Genomic DNA, 19,229 nt, shown 5'->3' with positions numbered 1-19,229 from the left:
GCCGTTGGTCCTTATATTTACCGCCACCCAACACTCGGCATTCTGTTCTTATCATATCACATTGTAATGCAGAGCCTGACTAACAGAGCAGGACACAGCTCAGGTTATCGATATCCAATGGAACTCTGGGCACCATTTCCATTTTGAAGACTGGAAGTTGTGAAGCATGTTATACAAACACACATTCTTTTGACTTTCTCAAGACAGCAAAGCAAGCCACAACTTGAGCTGTTGCATCAGAATGAGATGTGCGTGTGATGGTGTAAATAATTTAAATAATTTGTGTGCATATAATTATGTGCAGCAACATAATCTTTACTTCAAAGTTTTAATTAGTCATGCACATAAACATATTACGTTGTGTAAGAAGATTTCATTGATGCTTTTTAGAGATATCTGTGTTAGTTTAACTGAGGTGAAATATTTTGTCCGTTATAATGCCATCGGTTGCATGTAATGTTTTCTTCTTCTTTTATGACCGCATATTATCACTTTAGTCAGTCCATCGTTCAGGTCTCTTTGAAGGGATTGTTCGGGCTTTGCGGCCCTCCCAGTACTTCTTCAGACGCTCCGGTCTACGTGCCCTTTCCTCGGTTGAAAATATGCGTGTTGTTAGTTTGTTTCATGTAAGGGTAAAGCGCAGGTTTGTATGCTTGAGTTTTGTATTCAGTTTTATCTTATTTGTGGTGTCTTCCGTTGTAAGGCCTGTTTCCTTAAGATCCTCTCTTACTTCTCTGATCCATTTACATTCTGTTGTATTTTTTGAGACAAGATTGTGTTGTATTAGTTGTTTCAGAAGTCTCGAATCCTGCATCCTCATGATATGTCCAAAGAATCCCAGTCTCCTCTTATGCATAGTATCTGTAATGGGTTCTAGCTCTTTGTACACAACTTTGTTAGTGTTTTATTTTTGCATTTATTGATAGACATTTCTTTTTGTAGATATCCCATGTTAATTTTTGTGCTTCAGCTAATCTTGTTTGGATTGAGATTTTTTCATTTAGGTTGTGTGTTATTACTTCTCCAAGATATTTAAATTGAGTTACTGTTTATTACCATTTATGGTAACTTCTTTTAGTTGTGTTGGTTTTTGGGGCATAATTTCTGTTTTTTTCAAATGATATTTTGAGGCTAGTTTTATTTGCAATGTTTTGAAGTTCTGATATCTGGGTTTTTGCTTCTTTTATGTCCACTGCTAGTAATTCTAAATCATCGGCGAAACCCAGGCAATTTGTATGATTTTTTGGCCAATTTTTATTTTTGGGGGACATTTCATAAACCATTCCCTTGTGTTACCATTTCTAGAGCACAAATAATAGTAGTGAGAGCCCATCTCCCTGCTATGGTCCAGTTTTAATTTCAAATGTCTCTGATTCACCCTTAAACTTCACTTATGATTTGGTGTTGGTGAGAGTCAATTTTATCATGTTTATTAATTTGGGGTGTAGTCCAGGGTGTCTTAAAATTTTAAACAGAGATTCTCTGTGGATGCAATTGTAAGCTTTCTTGAAATCTACAAATGTTATCACTATATCTCTGTTTCTTCTACTCTTATAGTCCATTATCAACTTAAGACTTATGATCTGATCAGCACAGCTCTCCCAGGGACTGAAACCTCCTTGATATTCTCCTGGTTCTTTCCCAAGATCCCCCTGTCAGTGGGGGACGCAGACAAAGAATACACCCACGGTATCCCCTGCCTGTCGTCAGAGGCGACTAAAAGGGGCGACCAAGGGATGATTGGATTAGAACCATGAAACTACTTGTGATTAGTACCACCACGCGGGAACACCATGGGTCGCTATTACTTGCACGTAGTACCACTATGTTAGGTACCAAATAGGTTTTTGATTAGTAGCAATCACGAGCACCGTGCGGTCAGGCTTTTACAGTACCTGTGGTTAGTAGCACTATATCACTGACACCAGGGTTCTGGCTTGTCTATGATTAGTACCCACTTTATAAGGAACACCACGCGATAGTAAGAGTCTCTATGGTTAGTAGGCCTACACTTATGTGTTGAAAACCATAAGTTTGCATTGCCTGTAAATGGCGCCACTATGTGTGAAACACCATAGGTCTGTATTACATGTGTGAATTACATTACCTGTGAGTAATACCATAATGTGTGGAATACCGTAAGTCTACGATACTTTTGATTAGTACTGCACCATGTCAAATACCATGGTTCTACTTTCCAAGCGATGAGTACCATTATGAGAGGCCGATGACCTATATTTTGGACCCTTTTAGCTTGCAATCGTCATCGATTCAGTATTGAGCTGTAGAAGCAGTCCCTTGGTCAGTATTACTATTGTTTTCCATCAGTTTCTGAGACTGAGGCATTGCGGATCGTCTCCACTGATAGTTTTAACTTCATATCAACACATCCGTTCATTTTTCGTCCTCACGCTTTGAATTCTGGTCAGTGGAGGATTTTGAATTTTTATTTTGTCATTGCATTTCTTTTCACAACGTACCATCAGGGGCCGATGACCTAGATGTTAGGCCCCTTAAAACAACAAGCATCATCATCTTTCTCAAGTTGTAAACTCATCCTATTGAGGATGATTGTTGAAAATATTTTGTATGTTATGCCTAGGAGCGAGTTTCTCCTGTAGTTATTAGTGTCGGTTTTGTCTCCTTTTTTATGCAGTAGGTGAATGAGGGCTGCTGTCCAGTGTACTGGTAGTTCTTCTTTAACACATTGAACATGATGCGCAAATGTTACTGCCATATACGGTGTCTGAGCGGCTGTCGGGCTTGGTTTCTTAACTAATAAATATTCTCTTGCTGGAAATACGTCCATGTCTCTTCCCATAAACATGAATGACAACATTACAGTACCGCATACTGCTGCTAAATGGGAGCACTGACCTTCGCTGGATAGAATACGAATGCTTGTTTTGAAGAGTATGGAGAACGTATTCCTCGCGCTTTGCTTTCCTGCTCCTTGCTGCAATGGCGTCACGTTGTGTTGACTCGCTCAGCAATAGTTCTATAGAAACCCTAATAAACTGTAATTCAGGATCCGAACTGTATGATGATGATGATGATGATCTGTCAGTTATTCAGGTAAAGATACATACACAATTATAACGACAATATCAAAATATAAACAGAAATCTGCCAGTGGCATATATTCTGTTCATCAGCTAGCTTGTAACTGAATTCCGACATACGGTTTCGATATAGTTTGGTATACGGTACTAGTTATTTTTCAGGTAATCAAGATAATGATTATGAGGTTCGGGATTTCACTGAGTAGTTCGTCAGGCCATTTCGCCCTCTGAGGCGACAATCTGCACCTGCTCACAACTGGACGGAGGAAGATAGCAAACAATCTCTTCCCGATTTTCAAGGATGTAGTGGTGTGAACACTAATATAAATAGTGAGAGTTCTGTGTTCGATTGCTTTTATGTGTTTTTCGGTGCAGACGTAATACAATCTATAAAAACTGAAACTAACAGATTTGCTGCTGTGAGTATTGCAGAAATGCGGCAAGCTGGAACATTGAAGCCAAGTTCTACCTGGAATAAGTGGACTATAGTGAAATTATTTGAACTGTATTATTTTTTCGGCATAGGGCTTCATAAGTGTAACCGTAATCGGGATAATTACGCCTACACATACTAATAATAAATAGAACAATCATAATAATAATAATAATAAATATTGTCATAAAATGTGAATAAAGCAATGGTAAAATGATGCAGTGGGGGTGAATTCACATCAAAGCATGGAAACGTGACGGATAACTTTCAATACGCAAAATTAAATCATATGCAGGGAATTTATAGGCCTAATAATGACAACTAAGAAACGATGTGGAATGTGCAGGAACTTTGAGGTCCATGGGATGGTATGGCGTTATGGGGGAGAAAAGACTTATAAGAAACACCCTCTAGCTCAAGTATATTAAAAATAACAAAGAAAGTTTTACCAAAAGCAAGTTAAATTACATAGCAACTGATGCTTGACTCGACGACAGATATAGGTTGGCTAACCAAACCGAAAACATAATCAGGATGCTTAAATCCTTTAGTAAAACACAAGTTAAATGTATGTAAAATTACACAAGGCTTATCAATTAAAATGCAGGTATAAGACTTGAAGTTACAACCTACAAGAATCTAGGGCAAACTCGGACACTTAAAAACAAAACTTTAAAAATTATATTAGGCGAGAAAATACTGAAATGCAGAAGGAGTTATATTAAATAAAACAAAATCAGAAAACATTGAGAATAACATGAAAAGAGCACTTACCGCAGAAAACTGGAGTTCCCGAGGGGAACTCCTCGAGCACCGCCGGACTCGAGGACGGTCAGATGGAAAAGACACCAAGCACACGCATCATTTTCCCAGAGCTGGCAGAAGACCGGAAATGGGCCGATCACAATTAACCAATAAGAACCAATTTTCACTAGATTCTCGTTTGCCAATAAAATTGCATGACCATATATGGTCATTTCCTGGCCTACTGACGCGAGAGAAATTACATCACCTGTTTCAACATCGGTAACTGTACGTGCAGAATAGGATGCTTCGAAATAAAGCACCTTACAAAATTTTACATCAGATTAGAATTTTGACATACAGAATTACATAAAACTTACATACAAAAAAAAATCACTTCAAAATACCTTTTTCATCTTGCAATGTTCATAGTGTTCGATATATCTTGATGTTTCAAATGTTCATACTGTTCAATATATCTCGATGTTTTCCTATTTTAGAAAAATCATTACAAACAATTTTAATTTACATAAAAATTATTCCAGCAGAGTCCAGAGTTCTTTTTTCTTCATTTCTCCGAATACAAAATATTACAAACAACAATGAAATCCTTCAGACACGCTGAATAAAAAACTTCAAAATTATATTTCCTATAGTTGTAGTTCTCCGTCCCACCACATATTACAATAAGTGTATTGTGAAATTGCCAAAACTAAGTCATTACTGGAGTAATCATCCCGTAATTCAAACCTCTTTCTCTAGGAAGTTACTGAGCAGGGATTGATTCTTTCAAATTCTAAACATGCTGCACGTACACAATAATGACACTTTCATACCCAGAAATAAGCCTGGTCATGATCCATTGCATAAAATACGCCCATTTTACGATATTTTAGTTGCAAAATGCCAAACTTCATTCTACCCAGAACGTAACTTGACAATTGATGGAGGCCTGTGTCCATTTCGAGGCAGAATTTCATTTCGCGTGTATATGAAAAACAAACCGCATAAATACGAGATTAAATTTTACATGGTTGCTGACGCCAAGTCCGGTTATGCAGTAAACATAAAAATGTACTCGGGAAGGGCCGGAAATGAGGACAATTCCATCACAACATTGGTTCATGAACTTTGCGGCAATCTATTAGGGCAAGGTCATGTCATGGAAGGAAAAAAACCCTTGCGGTGGGTACCATAATGAAAAATAGAAGGGAGCTTCCAAAAGATCTCGTGAATTTCCCACTGAAGAAAGAAGAATTTTCATTCCGTAGAAGTGATCACTTGTTTTGTTTGAAGTGGAGGGATACGCATGATGTGTACATGTTATTGACAGCACATAGTGTTTCGGCCTCGACAGTCAAGGTAAAATCTAGATTTGGTACAACGGAAAAAGTGAAGCCAGTTGTTATCTTAGAATACAGTGAAAACAAACCTGGTGTGAACCACAACTACCAGCTACTAGCTTACTATCCATTTGGTTGAAAAACTTTCAAGTAGTGGAAGAAAGTATTTTTTCATCTCTCACCGTGGCAGTGGTCAATTCCTTCATTCTGTACAAGAAATCGAGAGATAACAATAAGATTTGTCATCTGAATGACTACATGAAGGCTCTTTCAGCTGCATTTGCGGAGAAAGGAGGAGAGGAATTTCAGAAAGGTCTGCCGTCGCCACCATCTTCTATCAACCATCTCGCAACTCACCATTTTCCAACGAAAATACTATCAACAGAACACAAGGAAAGACCTACAAGACCAGGCGAGTTGGCTGTGCGGTTAGAGGCACGTGGCTGTGAGCTTGCATCCGGGAGATAGTGGGTTCAAATCCCACTGTCGGCAGCCCTGAAGATGGTTTTCCGTGGTTTCCCATTTTCACACCAGGCAAATGCTGGGGCTGTACCTTAATTAAGGCCACAGCCGCTTCCTTCCAACTCCTAGGCCTTCCCTATCCCATCGTTGCCATAAGACCTATCTGTGTCAGTGTGACGTAAAAAAAAAAAAAAAAAAAAAAAACCTACAAGAGTGTTTAAAGTGTACTCAGAAACATCACTAAAAGAGACTGGAAAACTATCTAGGAAAGAGACGCGATGGTATTGTGAAAGCTGCAATACGCCTCTCTGTTTACCAAAATGTTTTGAACTTTATCACACAAAGTCAAAATTTTGTTAATTGGGACTGTAAAAAAAAATTATATTGACAAATAACATTCTTTTTCCTCTCATATAAGCATAGTAATAATGTACTAATATAAAAATGTTAAATGTAAATATGAAAAAATTATTACAAACATGAATTGAAATTTTTTTAAATGTTTAAAAAATGTCATAAATATTTTGGCCCCCTTCCATATTCCAGTGCAAAAAAATTAAAAACTTAAACAAAATCAGTGCTGAGATAGATAATTATAGTTTCAAATGCAACAAGAATAATTCATTTATCTCAACAAGTGTTGAAATTGTAAAGTTTTAATTATGGCTAAAATGCTCAGTATACAGCAGTTAACATGTTACAAATATGCCAGTGTTCAATGTGTTTATCCAGATAGACAAGTTGTTGATGGAGGGCAACTTTTGCTGATCTTCCTGCATATTTCCAGATTTCCGCAAAGGTTTGATCTTCTCCTGGCGCTTTGTAGTTATTTAATTTATTCAGTGCTTGGTAGACATCCTTTATTGTGGGGGGGATTGATGTTCTCTGGTGGTGTTTTTATCAGAGCGGTGTTGTCCAAATGGAGTTCTGTAGGTTTCTCACAATTTAAAAGCTTGTTGAAATATTTAGCCAGCATTTCTGTATTGTCTTTATTATGAGCCAGCCAGCTTACCACTTTCATTCTTCATCAGTAGGTCGGGGGTGTAGTGTTTTATATTAATGTTGTTGAACTCTTAATTATCTGAAGTGAGGAAAATACATGAATTTTGTCATGTTTTACTGCATTTAGGTGCATTGTATTCCAGCGTATTTTGATGTGTGGGCATTTTACTGATAGGTCATTTGGAAAGTAGGCAGGTATGCAAACCCCTCATGAAGGTTAGGATCAGTCGTACAGGCATGCTTGTTATCCTTCAGTAATTATCATCCAACCAACTTTTTGCCTCTGATTATGAGAGAGATACTGTGCTTTTTCGTATTCGTAGTACTTCTCTCTTCTAAGCTGTCTTTCCCCCTTGTCATTTCTTGATGGATTATTTGATGATTTAAAATCATTTTGTTTCGATGTTTAGGTATTTGTCTTTCTTCCTTTATAATATCTTGCTGTTGGATGTTTAGGCCCAGGAAGCATATCAATTGCATTACCAAGAAATTTTACAAATCCTTCACTTTTGATGATAAAAATTTTCACGTTAGTTAAAGTTTTGAATTCTGATCATCTTTCTAAGCCTATGTTAAATTCATTGTTCTCTTCTTTGTAAGACTTCCTATTTAGATTTTCCCTCGTGTTTCCGCTGCCTTATCCTGATTTAATATATTTGGATTGGTATTTTGGTAGCAATTTTTCTCTACTCTTGAGGATGAGATCTGCTTATATGCTGGTTTATTCCTACTACAAAATTTTTTCCACAAATGTAACAAGTATTTTCTTTAATAGACTTCAAAAAAATTGAGTACTGTGGGTGTTGCCGACTGTACCAATGTCTTCAGTTTCATCTATAGCTATAGGTACTAATTGAGTCTCTTCCTTTAAGGCGTTACTTGGTCTCGAATCATTGCGATCATTATGAACCACTCTTACATAGGTGTGTAAAACCCTTCTCTCAAATTCTTTGTTAGACATTTTAAGGCATTTGTAGATGCAAACAGATTGATCAGTATGTGTATCACTAGTCATTTCCACATGAATACTAGTACCCATACACTAGTAGTTGGGGATATTTTTATTTTGTAACGAGTTACCAATAAGTGCTGATGACTTTCAAATATTCACCTTCGTCTTTCACTAGGTATAAGCTTCCATCGTTGTGGTTTTATTTTGGTATATTTTGGATCATGGTTTGCAGGATACACTATAGGCATTATGCTGGTGTCTGAGGGGCCTGCATAAGCAATGTCACCTAGCATTGTAATTATTTATGTATCTGCACCGTGAGTTATATTGTTTAACCCTTGGCCCTCCTTTTCTCCTGAACACTCCTGCCTCTACTGCTCCATTTAAGAATCTGTTTGCAGAGGGATAAGAGACAGCATAAACATATGGACGGCATATATATAAAAATGAAATAAAGCAAATACAAAACAAATATAATCTGAGTTATTCAGGTGCAGTGTTCAGCATTTTCAAGCCTGAAATTAACTGTCACTTTTTATCTGTAATTGTGCATTGTGTGGAACTTCTCAAAGCACTCGCCAGGATGTAATCCAGGCTTTTTTGTACAAGTATTGCAGAAAAACACTGTCTAACGTCATAATTCATGCTAAGTGTTCATTGCCATAATTAGGATTATGCCTAAAAATGCTTTCAATTCAGAAAGAGTAACATCTATCCACGATTTCCAAATAAACACACGTCTGAGGGGCATAACCTTTTGAATGTTTTCACTGGCATACCGGTTAGTCTCGTGCACAATTTCCGACAATAACTCGTCATTGCAGGTTATAAATTTCATTTTCTTTGTCCGTATTGAAGATCTACTTGTGATACAAATTCTTATAATTTTGTTAATTACCACCTATTCAATACAATATTTTATTGTATTCTTTCTTTATTCGTGTCAGAAGTATCAATTTTACTTACAGATATTTAACAAAAAGCGACAAGATATCTACATTCCTACTATACAAATATACAAGTCTATTATACAATCACAGATAGAGCAACAATATTCGAGAGCTAGATGATGCTTGCCCAGTACTGGGCGATGTCAGTAGTGTTGGGGGAGGCTGCAATCAAGTCTTTCATAGTGCACATTGAAGGACATAAAACACACTGACATAGATGTTGGATCATCTGCTGCTGTCCGCAATCACAAAGTGATGAATCACTTGAGAAGCCCCACTTCCGCAAATTTACTTTTGTTCTGCCGACTTCTGTACGGAGTCTGTTAAGGGCTTTCCATACTGTCCACTTCTCCTGGTGTCCACATGGAAGACTTTCCTTCGGCTCTATCCAGTTGGATAGGTGGTGGATTCTTTCTTTCCACCTTGTGACTCTAGCATTCTCTGCCTTCCCCTCAAGGTTAACTGATGTGCGGAGAAAACTTTTTCTAGATTTTAGCCTCTGTGTGGCTGGGTGGTATCCATAGAGAGGATGTGCTTCTGAAGATGATGACTGGAGCCTTTCTTTGTTAGCTGCTACCTCCCTACGAATCTCACCGGGAGCAATACCAGCTAAAAGTTGGACCTTCTCAATGGGTGTAGGTTTCAAACATCCAGTAATGATCCTGCAGCTTTCGTTTAAAGCGATGTCGACCTGCTTCGTATGAGCTGACCTGTACCAAACCAGGGAGGCATATTCTCCTGCAGAATAGCATAGAGCTAGAGCTGATGTTCTAATTGTTTGTGGTTGTGTTCCCCAACTTGTTCCTAATACTACTAATAACATTAGCTGCCAGAAACAACATTCTATGAAAGTTATCAACAGGTTTTGGCAATGTTTCTTATATGTTAATGTGCAATCCAGCCTAACTCCCAGGTACTTTGGTGTAAAGCAGTGTTCCAGTAAGTTCCCCTTCCATAGTACTTTGAGTTTCTGAGAGGCCTGTGCATGCCGCAGATGGAACGCACAAATTTGAGTCTTAGCTGGATTTGGTTTGAGTTGGTTTTTCTCATAATAAGTACCTAGCTCTTCTAATGCAGCAGTTAAAGAGATCTCTGCTTCATCAAAGGTATCAGTTTGAGTAGTAAGTGCAAGGTCATCGGCATAGATAAAGTTTTTAGTATTTTCTGGTGTTGGCTGGTCATTAGTGTAGATGTTGAAAAGAATAGGAGCCAGTACACTGCCCTGAGGTAGTCCATTCCTTTGATTCCTCCATCTGCTTCAGCGTCCTTGGAATTCGACAAAAAAAGCGATGATTTTCCAGGAGAGTAGCTATCATCTTGGTTACCTTGATGTCTGTAATCATTCTATAAAGTTTGTGTAATAATATCCTGTGATTTACTGTATCGTAGGCGGCTGAGAGATCCACAAAAGCCACACCAGTAATCTTCTTCATTTCAAACCCGTCCTCGATGTGCTGGGTTAGATGTAAAACCTGTGTTGTGCAGCTCTTTCCTGGGCAGAAGCCACATTGCTGAGGGATTAGGACTTGGTCTACTACTCCCATTAAGCGCTTGAGCAACATTCTTTCCATTATTTTGTATAGGTGGCAGAGTAAGGAGATAGGTCTGAAATTTTTGGGGTTCGAAGGTTTCTTTGCAGGTTTCAGAAATTCAATCACCTTGGATTTTCTCCATATTTTTGGAATTTTTAGGGAAGTAAAGCAGTTGAAGAATTTTAAAAGCCATGCCTGTGTGGTGAAGCTGCATAGGTACCTGGATTAAAATTCCAGTACTGAACTGAACGTCAGTATTCCAGAAGTATCTACCAGTCAATATTGTATTGTATTGTATTGAATAGGTGGTAATTAACAAAATTATAAGAATTTGTATCACAAATAACTCGTCAGTCATGAATTGGAAAAGGTCAAGTTCACTCTTAGGTTTAGTATCTTGTGGTGGCTTATAATCTGACGTGTCTGTGAATGGGATTCTTTTGTTTGAAGTCAAAATCCATATGGTATTCCCTCCAGCCATCAGTAGAGGTGCCAGCACTGCCATTTAGCATACTTTTTCATTATCGGGATCTTCATCACTCAATTCACCAGCACAGTCTAGTTCCACAATGTCTTCTTCACCACTTAATTGAAAATCACTCTCACTACCGCTGAAATCGTCACTTTCATCTAAATGTCTAGCTATTTCCTTCCCATTCTGCTCGAACGATGCCATGTTGCTAAACAACATCTATTTACAAACTCGCATAGTCTTCAAAGAATGCCCACAAAGCCTGCTTTCAAAGAGAGAATAGCTATACATAATTGTCATCAAAACATGGCAGTAGTTTACTGTACCTGTAATTCATGCATGCGTAACCCACCAAAAGAGTTATATAGGGAAGAAAATAATGTCTGGCGTTGCCCCGCATAGGATCTATGCGGGTTATTCTCATCGGGCATGGACCACTGCGAGAGTGTTGAGGGTTAATCGGAATCATAACCTAACCCGGATATCTACAAGATTTCGGTCATCATAAAGTTGAATGGAATGGCAGCAATTCTTGCGTACTAATACATAATTCAGAGTCGTATAAAAAAATTAAATGACATTATCATGATAGTTGTGAATAAGTGGAAACATTTATGCAACTAAGTGTTGCTAAATTGTATATAATGCTGAAGAAGAAAAAAGGGAAAGAAAGAAGCAAGTTTGCTGTAACAAATAAGCACACTGCATTGTATATCAAGTTTCATTTCTTTTGTAACAGGCAAATGTTGTCCAAAAGCCTGTAGCCATGTAAACTATACAATGTAGTCCAATTTAATTTGAATATACTCTAAAATATTATAAGCATTCCTCAGTTTTGTTATGTAATGCTTATAGGCAATCAAATTTATTGATGTAATCTGCCAGTGGGCCAGTGGGCATTGTGCAGTAGTAGCAAGCGCACTACTACTAAGAACACAACGAAGACCCAATACAGTGGATTTGGTCAAAACTGGCAAAGACTGCCAATTCAATTCAGTATCTCTTAAGTGTGGAGCTCGGTTGGCATCATCGGTTTCCGTAGATGCATCAGGCATTGCTTTCTTTTATTTGTGTCACTTTTCCTATTTATCTATTCTATCTGACCTCCCTTGGTCAAATGTTGTTCTTTCCCAACACCAGTGGTATCAGATTCTCGAGGTCCAGGCAGTCTTTAATTTTCATGCCACTTTGTGGCCCTTGTCTTTCTTTGCCGGTAACTTTGTTCTTTGAAGTGTCAGACCTCTTACATTTTCCTTCTGATTAGTGTTAATAGAAAATAGTTGCCAAGTTGTACTTCCTCTTAAAACAAGAATCACCACCACCACAATTCTAATTTTTTCTTGATAATCATGGCTTTGTTTCTTTCACCTGAATCCAGTAACAACTCTATAACCCTATAAAGTTCATTATATTTTCCTATATTTGATTCTTGGAATGCTTCCCTTCATACGCAGGCATTCTTATATTTTTCATCTTTCCATCATTGTCAACTCTGAAACATTGAACTTCTTTGCATCTTCTACATTATTAATACATTTTTGTCTTGCATAAAATCTGCAATTTGAAGTTGATATCATAAGCCCTCTCTCCTGTATTTAATTAGAGTGGCAAATACACACTCCTTTTCACACAATATTCCATGACTGAAGTAGTGACCAAAACTGAATACATTGACACAAAGCAACAATAGATTACAAGCCACAAATTGGAAAAATCATCATAGTTCAATAAATTTTACTTTATTAGTGTCCTATAGCTCAGCCGTGTTGCGTGTGGTATTTTCCACTGCACAAGCCAGTACAGTTGGTAAATGATACGAATAGACCTTCCCAAAAACAACTCTCTACATTTTGGGCTGCACATATGACATCTGTGGTCTTTATTAATACATTTTAATGTAAATAAAATAAATAAATAAATAAAACATTCTTGTATTTGGTGTAATTTGTTGTGTCAAGATCCTAAATGCGAATATTGTCATCTGGAGCATGTTGCTGTTTAAGTTTTACTGTGGATTACCCATATGGTAATGTTCTTTACGATACAATTACATATTGCACATGTCCAGATGATTTGATTTTATGTTCTCTTTTGTATTTTGATCCATTTGCAGTGTAACCATTATATTTGTTTCAACTTCTGGTTATTTTTGGATTTTAGTAAATCTACTGATGTTCTTTGCAATGTGTTCTGTTTTGTGCCATACAGCATCTGCACCAAATTTGTTACGCTTCCTTCCTCCACATGTGATGGTGCCACAAGTTCCACATGGAAAAGGTATTGGCCACAATCAAGGCTTCCCTGCTGATAATGGCATGCTTCGGTCCGTCCATCACCGTTGCAACAACAATATGGCGTTTCCACCAAACTTTCCAGTAAGTAAAACAGAAGAATATTCCGTGTACCTTATGTGAATGTTCATCTGTTAAGCTCATGACTTGTCATACTTACAGTAGTTTTAGAAATATTTTAATTTAACCTGTGCCAGCCAAAAACGTAAGCTGGTTCTTTCTTTCTCCAAACTTTCCAGTAATTTGAGTTAGTCTGAAGTACCTGTGGGAGTATTAGATTTACACTTCAATTTTATAAATCAGTCATGCTTCAGAATTGGCTTTCCACACTAACATCAAAAGTATTGATATTACTTGGACCTCTGTTATTCCTCCTGCTAATCAATGACCTACCAAAATCTATCAACAGTTCAAATTCTGGAGAGATATTCACATTTACATCGACTGATGCCTTCAACTTTAAGTTGGCAGATTTTGGTGCCATTTCCCAGTTTCTTTGTCATGGGACTCTGAAAAGAGCCACTGGGAACAGTAGTTTGAATTGGTGGAGTCTGCATGTTTCAGTTTGCCAGGAGATCTTATAACGGTAGTCTGGCAGCCAAGTGTTGACATTCAGTTCAGTATTTGAGATATCAAATACCTATCCAGGGGCACAACGTGGACATTTCAGCTTCACCCCCATAACAGGTTTCCTAAGTATCTGGGTTTAGTGCTTGACCGGACACTCACCTTTAAGCAGCACCTTTCAAACACTACAGCAAAAATGAAGACCCATAACATCATCTTACAGAGGCTTTGTGAAACAACTTGGGGTGCCTCTGCTACAACCTTGAGATGTTCTGCACTGAATCCTAGTCTTCTCTGCAGCTGAATATTGTTGTCTAGTAAGGTTGAACAGTAGTCATGTGAAGCTTGTCGACACCCTGCTGAACAACACAATGAATGATCTCAGGTTTAATAAGATCCACACCTTCCTACTAGCTTCCTGTGCTCAGTAATATCATGCCACCTTGCCTTCGCAGGACACAAGCACTTATAAGGGAATATAATAAACTTGTAGGGAACTCCATGCTGCCTATTCCTGACGACATTCCTGCCATTGAAATGAATCGGCTTAAATCAAGATCTCCACCGATCTGGTGTGCCCAGATGCTATCTACAAGCATTTTCTGCCCCATTGCACAGTGGAAGGAAGATTGGACATCAAAAACTGACCCTAAGCACTGGCCACTATTCAGCATCATGAAATATTTTAGTTTCCTAGGGGCTGAACTTTCAAGAAAAACGTGGAGTACACTGAACAGGATCTGTTCTGGGCATATGGAGTCTGTGCCTACTCCCTGTTCAAATGGCTAAAAATTACATTCTCCCAATGTGATGGTGGTGCCCCTGTGCAGACAATCCAACATATTGTGCACGAGTGTGACTTACGAGCCTATTGTAGGAACTGGTCAAACTTCCTCAGTCTTTGCCAGCTTCACTTGCATGGATACATGCTTTGGACATTGAGCTATGAATTGTCATGTGTTGATGTATCCACAGTGATGCACACAAAATACTGTCAACTTGTGTACATGGATTTATTTACAATTACAGTAGAAGTCCGCTATAGCGAGTACGGTATATAACGAGAACCCCGTTATACCGACAATGTTTTGCTGTCCCTTCAAAATACCTATATTAAACTGTGTATTATCCTTCGGTTACAACGAGAGCCCTATCACTGACACATCCGTTATTACAAGCGATTAAGCGCGCGTGATTGTTTTCGTTACCAATATTTATGCACCCCAGTGATTACGTTACATGCAATCGATTACCTTCGGTATTGTTTCCTCGCTATGTTCACTAGCAAGTTCTCTCGTCGACATTCGAAGGCGATGTCAGTGTTGATTAGTAATACCCGTCGATTGCTGTTCTGTAAAGAAAATTTGAATTGAAAGAAAACATATTTTCGTAATAAATGCGTAAATGTGTCCGATAACAGTTCTTATGTGTCCGATAACAGTTCTTATCTCGTTAAAAATAAAGGCTGACTAAACAATTGCTTAATTTTAATGATGAATACTGCAATGAAGTAAAAATGGGATACACCTCGAGATATGGCTGAGTGCATAATTGATTTCAGAGGTTAGTTCATATTTTCTCGCGTCTGGTTAAATTACGGAAAGGTTATTATCATCTAAATTTATAGCGAGAAGGTTATCATTTCTCGACTGACGCTTGAAGTATGTTTTAATCATATGTATAGTACGGTTAAGTTAGGATAGATGACTCTGTTTGAACAAGGAAACAAACGTTTGTCACAAAATGCAATCGATCATCTTGGGTACAGTATAGTTTTCTAATTTTGTGCATTTGCGAGCTCTCTTGTTGACATTCGAAGGCGATGTTGGAGTCGATTAGTAATGCCCAACAACTGCTGTTCTCTAAAGAAAATTCGAAATGAAAGAGGATAACAAGTTTTCGTATTAAATGCGTAAAAACATGGCCGACAGCAGTTGTTAACTCGTTAAAAATAACGGCTGAAGTACACGATCTCTAAATTTTAATGTTATATACTGAAATTAAGAATGTGATGCACCTCAAGATATGGCAGAATAGGCCCTACATCACTGATTTCAGAGGATAGTTCATATTTTCTCACGTGTAATTAAATTTCGGAAAGGCTATTCACATATGAATTTTTAGCAAGGATAATTCATTTCTCTATATGCGTTTCAACTATGTTTTCATGACACATATACTGTTAGGTGACGCCATTTGAAGAAGAAAACTCTGGAGTGATAACGTATTTCTCCAAATCCAAGACTTATTTTCCTCAGAATCTCAAGCGAAGAATCAAGGGTTGACTTGCATTCGCGGCCTAACAGTATTGAACACCACTGGCAACTACCGAGGTAACCACACTGCTTCTTTTTATCCCCGCATGCGCACGACACACAAAATTCGTTGAACTCGACAATAAATGACAGCTTCTTTATTATACATCGCTAGCCGTGACAATCGGTTGTACGATGCCTATGTGTAACTTCACTGGATCTCGGGATATAGTGAAGAGAGAATGACATTCTGTTAGCCTCTACAGAAACGTTTGTCAAATCTGTAGAATGACATCAAAACATGCGAGCCTTCGAATTGTTAGAAAGGCCACGGCTACTCAGTGGCAGAGTTTTAACGCGTCGACTGTACCTGACTCTTAGTAAAATTAAGTTTTATAGACAGGAGGAATATTTTCATGATGGATAGTTGTAAAGATTCGTGGAACAGGTATTGCTGGCAAATTTTCAACGTGTTCTCGTCGATATTATGATGCCAGTTTTAAATTAATTGTTATTAAACACTCGGTAATGTAGAATAATTGTGCAGCTGCAAAAAAATATGGCATAGGCCTAAGTAAAGCCAATATTTGGCATCAGCGTGAAGACAAAGGTAGCTAAAAAAATGTGTACTGAACAAAAAATGCATTCAGTGGTCCGCAACAAGGACGCTTTAAAGAAATTGAAAATGAAATTGTGAGGTATATGCACGAAAAACACAAGGGTCGAATGGCCATACTGTGGCGCAGTAAACTTGTTTGTTGACCTTCAAGTCCGCGATTAGGCCTATACATCGCTAGCCGCTGAAGTTGGCCGAACCCAGAAAGCGAGAGATGCGTGTAGCGGTAGCCGGTTATATCTGATGCTGAGTAAAAGTACCGTAACCGTTTTATAGATGGCAAGAATATTTTCCTGGCGGATCGCCATATTGTAGAAACGCATGGAATAGGTATTGCCGGCAAATTTTCAACGGGTTCTCTTCGCTATTCTGATGCCAATTTTCAGTAAATGGTCTTTAAACCCCCCGGAAATAAAGAATAGTCTACTCATGCAGCCGCAAAAAATGCTATATAACGAAACCAAATATCCGGCAATATGACAACAAAGGCATTCATGTCCTTTTACAAAGCCCTTTATGAGCCTGATTTGAATTTTTTGAAGGAAAAAGTGGGGTTCGTCATGGATTCGGAGAAGTACGGTACTGTAATTTTTCCAGAATGAAAATAAACTTACACTTTGAAAATATTTGAGAAAATACTTGAAAAAAAGGCTAAGGAAAATAATAGAACTACAACTACAGGAAGAACAATATGGATTCAGAGAACACCGATCAACTACCGATCTCATATTTGCACTTAGAATACTGTTAGAAGAGGATTGGGAGAAGGGCAAAGACTTAACACTAGTGTTTTTGGATCTCGAAAAAGCATTTGATAGTGTTCCAAGGAAGACTATATGGGAATGTTTAAGAAAGAAGAATGTACCCAAAGGGCTTATCCAGAAAGTTAAAATGCTTTACGAAGACTGCTGCAGTTGCGTACAGATAGGAAACGGTAATTCTGATTGGTTCCAAACCACTAAAGGAGTGTAACAAGGCAGTACCCTTTCACCCTTACTATTTATCACTGTCATGGATGAAGTCATGAAAGAAATTAAGCAGAAGAACAATATGGACATCAATGCATTTGCATTTGGAGATGATGTAGTAATTTGGGGAAATACAGAGAAGGAAGTCCAAGAGAGGCTGAACACCTGGAATGAACATTTGAAAGCACACGGATTAACAATAAATAAATCGAAAACTGTTACTATGTCTGTCAACAGGCAGAAGAAGAAGAAAGGAAAAATAATGCTGGAAGGTACACAGCTGGAAACAGTAGACCAATATAAATATCTTGGGTGCATCATTTCAAGTGATAACAGAATACAGCATGAGATTAACAACCGCATTCAAAAATCAGCTCAGTTTTACCATCAAGTTCGGAACCTCCTCTGGAACGAACAAGTTCCCTTAAGATCAAAGCAGATTCTATTCCAATCATACTTCACCCCCATAATAACATATGGCCTAGAAACCTGCACAACAACCCAACAAGTGGACAGCAAACTACAAGCCGCAGAAATGAAGTTCCTACGAACTATGGTACAGAAGACAAAAAGGGACAGGGTAAGGAATGAAAGAATAAGGGAGCAAGCTGGTGTGTACCCATCCCTGAATGAAAAAGTGACAAGGGCCCGTTTGAAATGGTTTGGCCATGTCAAACGAATGGACGATGGAAGGACAGCAAAACAATGGCTACACACAGTCGTGGCCGCAAAACGACCGGTAGGAAGACCTAGGAAGAGGTGGCTGGACCAAGTGAAAGAGGACATGGGAACAAGAGGAGTCAGCTGGGATGTCATCTTGAGAGAAGATTGGTACATGGACAGACAGAAGTGGAGAGTGCTCGTAAACCACACCCGGGCAACTGGAGTGGAAAACTGATGATGAACAAACTAGTAAGCCGTAATGTGGATGTCGTCCGCGGAAACGCACGTTTTGAACAAACTGATTGCCGCTTCATACCAATTTTAATGTGGATGGGGGTTTTCCGACTTTTATACAAAAATCAGATATAACGACAATCCGCCATAGCGAGTAAATTTTGCGCTGTTGTGAATTCTCGCTATAACAGACTTCCACTGTATTTACAAATTGAATGCACATAGCCTTAATCACTGTATCACAAACCATACACTTCACTCTGAAAACATCAACAAAGCTGCCATTTTAACAACTGCCTATCAGTTCAACATGGAGACTGCAACCACTGCATGTCAGCTACCAACTTTACTAAGCCAGTTCACATACTTCAAACACTCGTTAGCACAGCGCACATCTGGTCAGAACAACTTCTGTTAAACCATGACTCTTACTAAACAATAACTTGTCTCTACCACAAAGACCACCTCTTTATATATGCGCCTGGCCAGGCTTCTAGAAAGATACATTTTCTCGTAAATTCTAGAGTGTTTAAGGCCCAGATATAATGTATCGAATATTCTACAGAGTTCGCATCTACCCAGTACCAATATAAATGGTCCGTTATTGGACATTATAAATTTTCCAGCCAACTCATTCCTGGTTGGCAGCGTTTCACCCCTGTGTGCTAGGTTGGGATCATCAG

At 38.3% G+C, this 19,229-nt stretch overlaps 1 protein-coding gene across 1 annotated transcript in view; it reads left to right on the top strand.

Moving 5' to 3' along the window:
- The window catches only part of Patr-1 (Protein associated with topo II related - 1), a 490,596-nt gene that overhangs the window by 213,719 nt on the left and 257,648 nt on the right, over positions 1–19,229 (top strand). Inside the window, exon 7 of the mRNA XM_067159788.2 lies at positions 13,161–13,327. Coding sequence (XP_067015889.2) covers positions 13,161–13,327 — 167 coding nt within the window. The remainder of the gene's footprint in view (positions 1–13,160; positions 13,328–19,229) is intronic.

The sequence above is a fragment of the Anabrus simplex genome, chromosome 1 (assembly GCF_040414725.1).
Source record: "Anabrus simplex isolate iqAnaSimp1 chromosome 1, ASM4041472v1, whole genome shotgun sequence".
Classification (NCBI taxonomy): domain Eukaryota; kingdom Metazoa; phylum Arthropoda; class Insecta; order Orthoptera; family Tettigoniidae; genus Anabrus; species Anabrus simplex.
The sequence above is the reverse complement of the archived record's forward strand: the minus strand, read 5'-3'. Positions and strand labels throughout refer to the sequence as shown.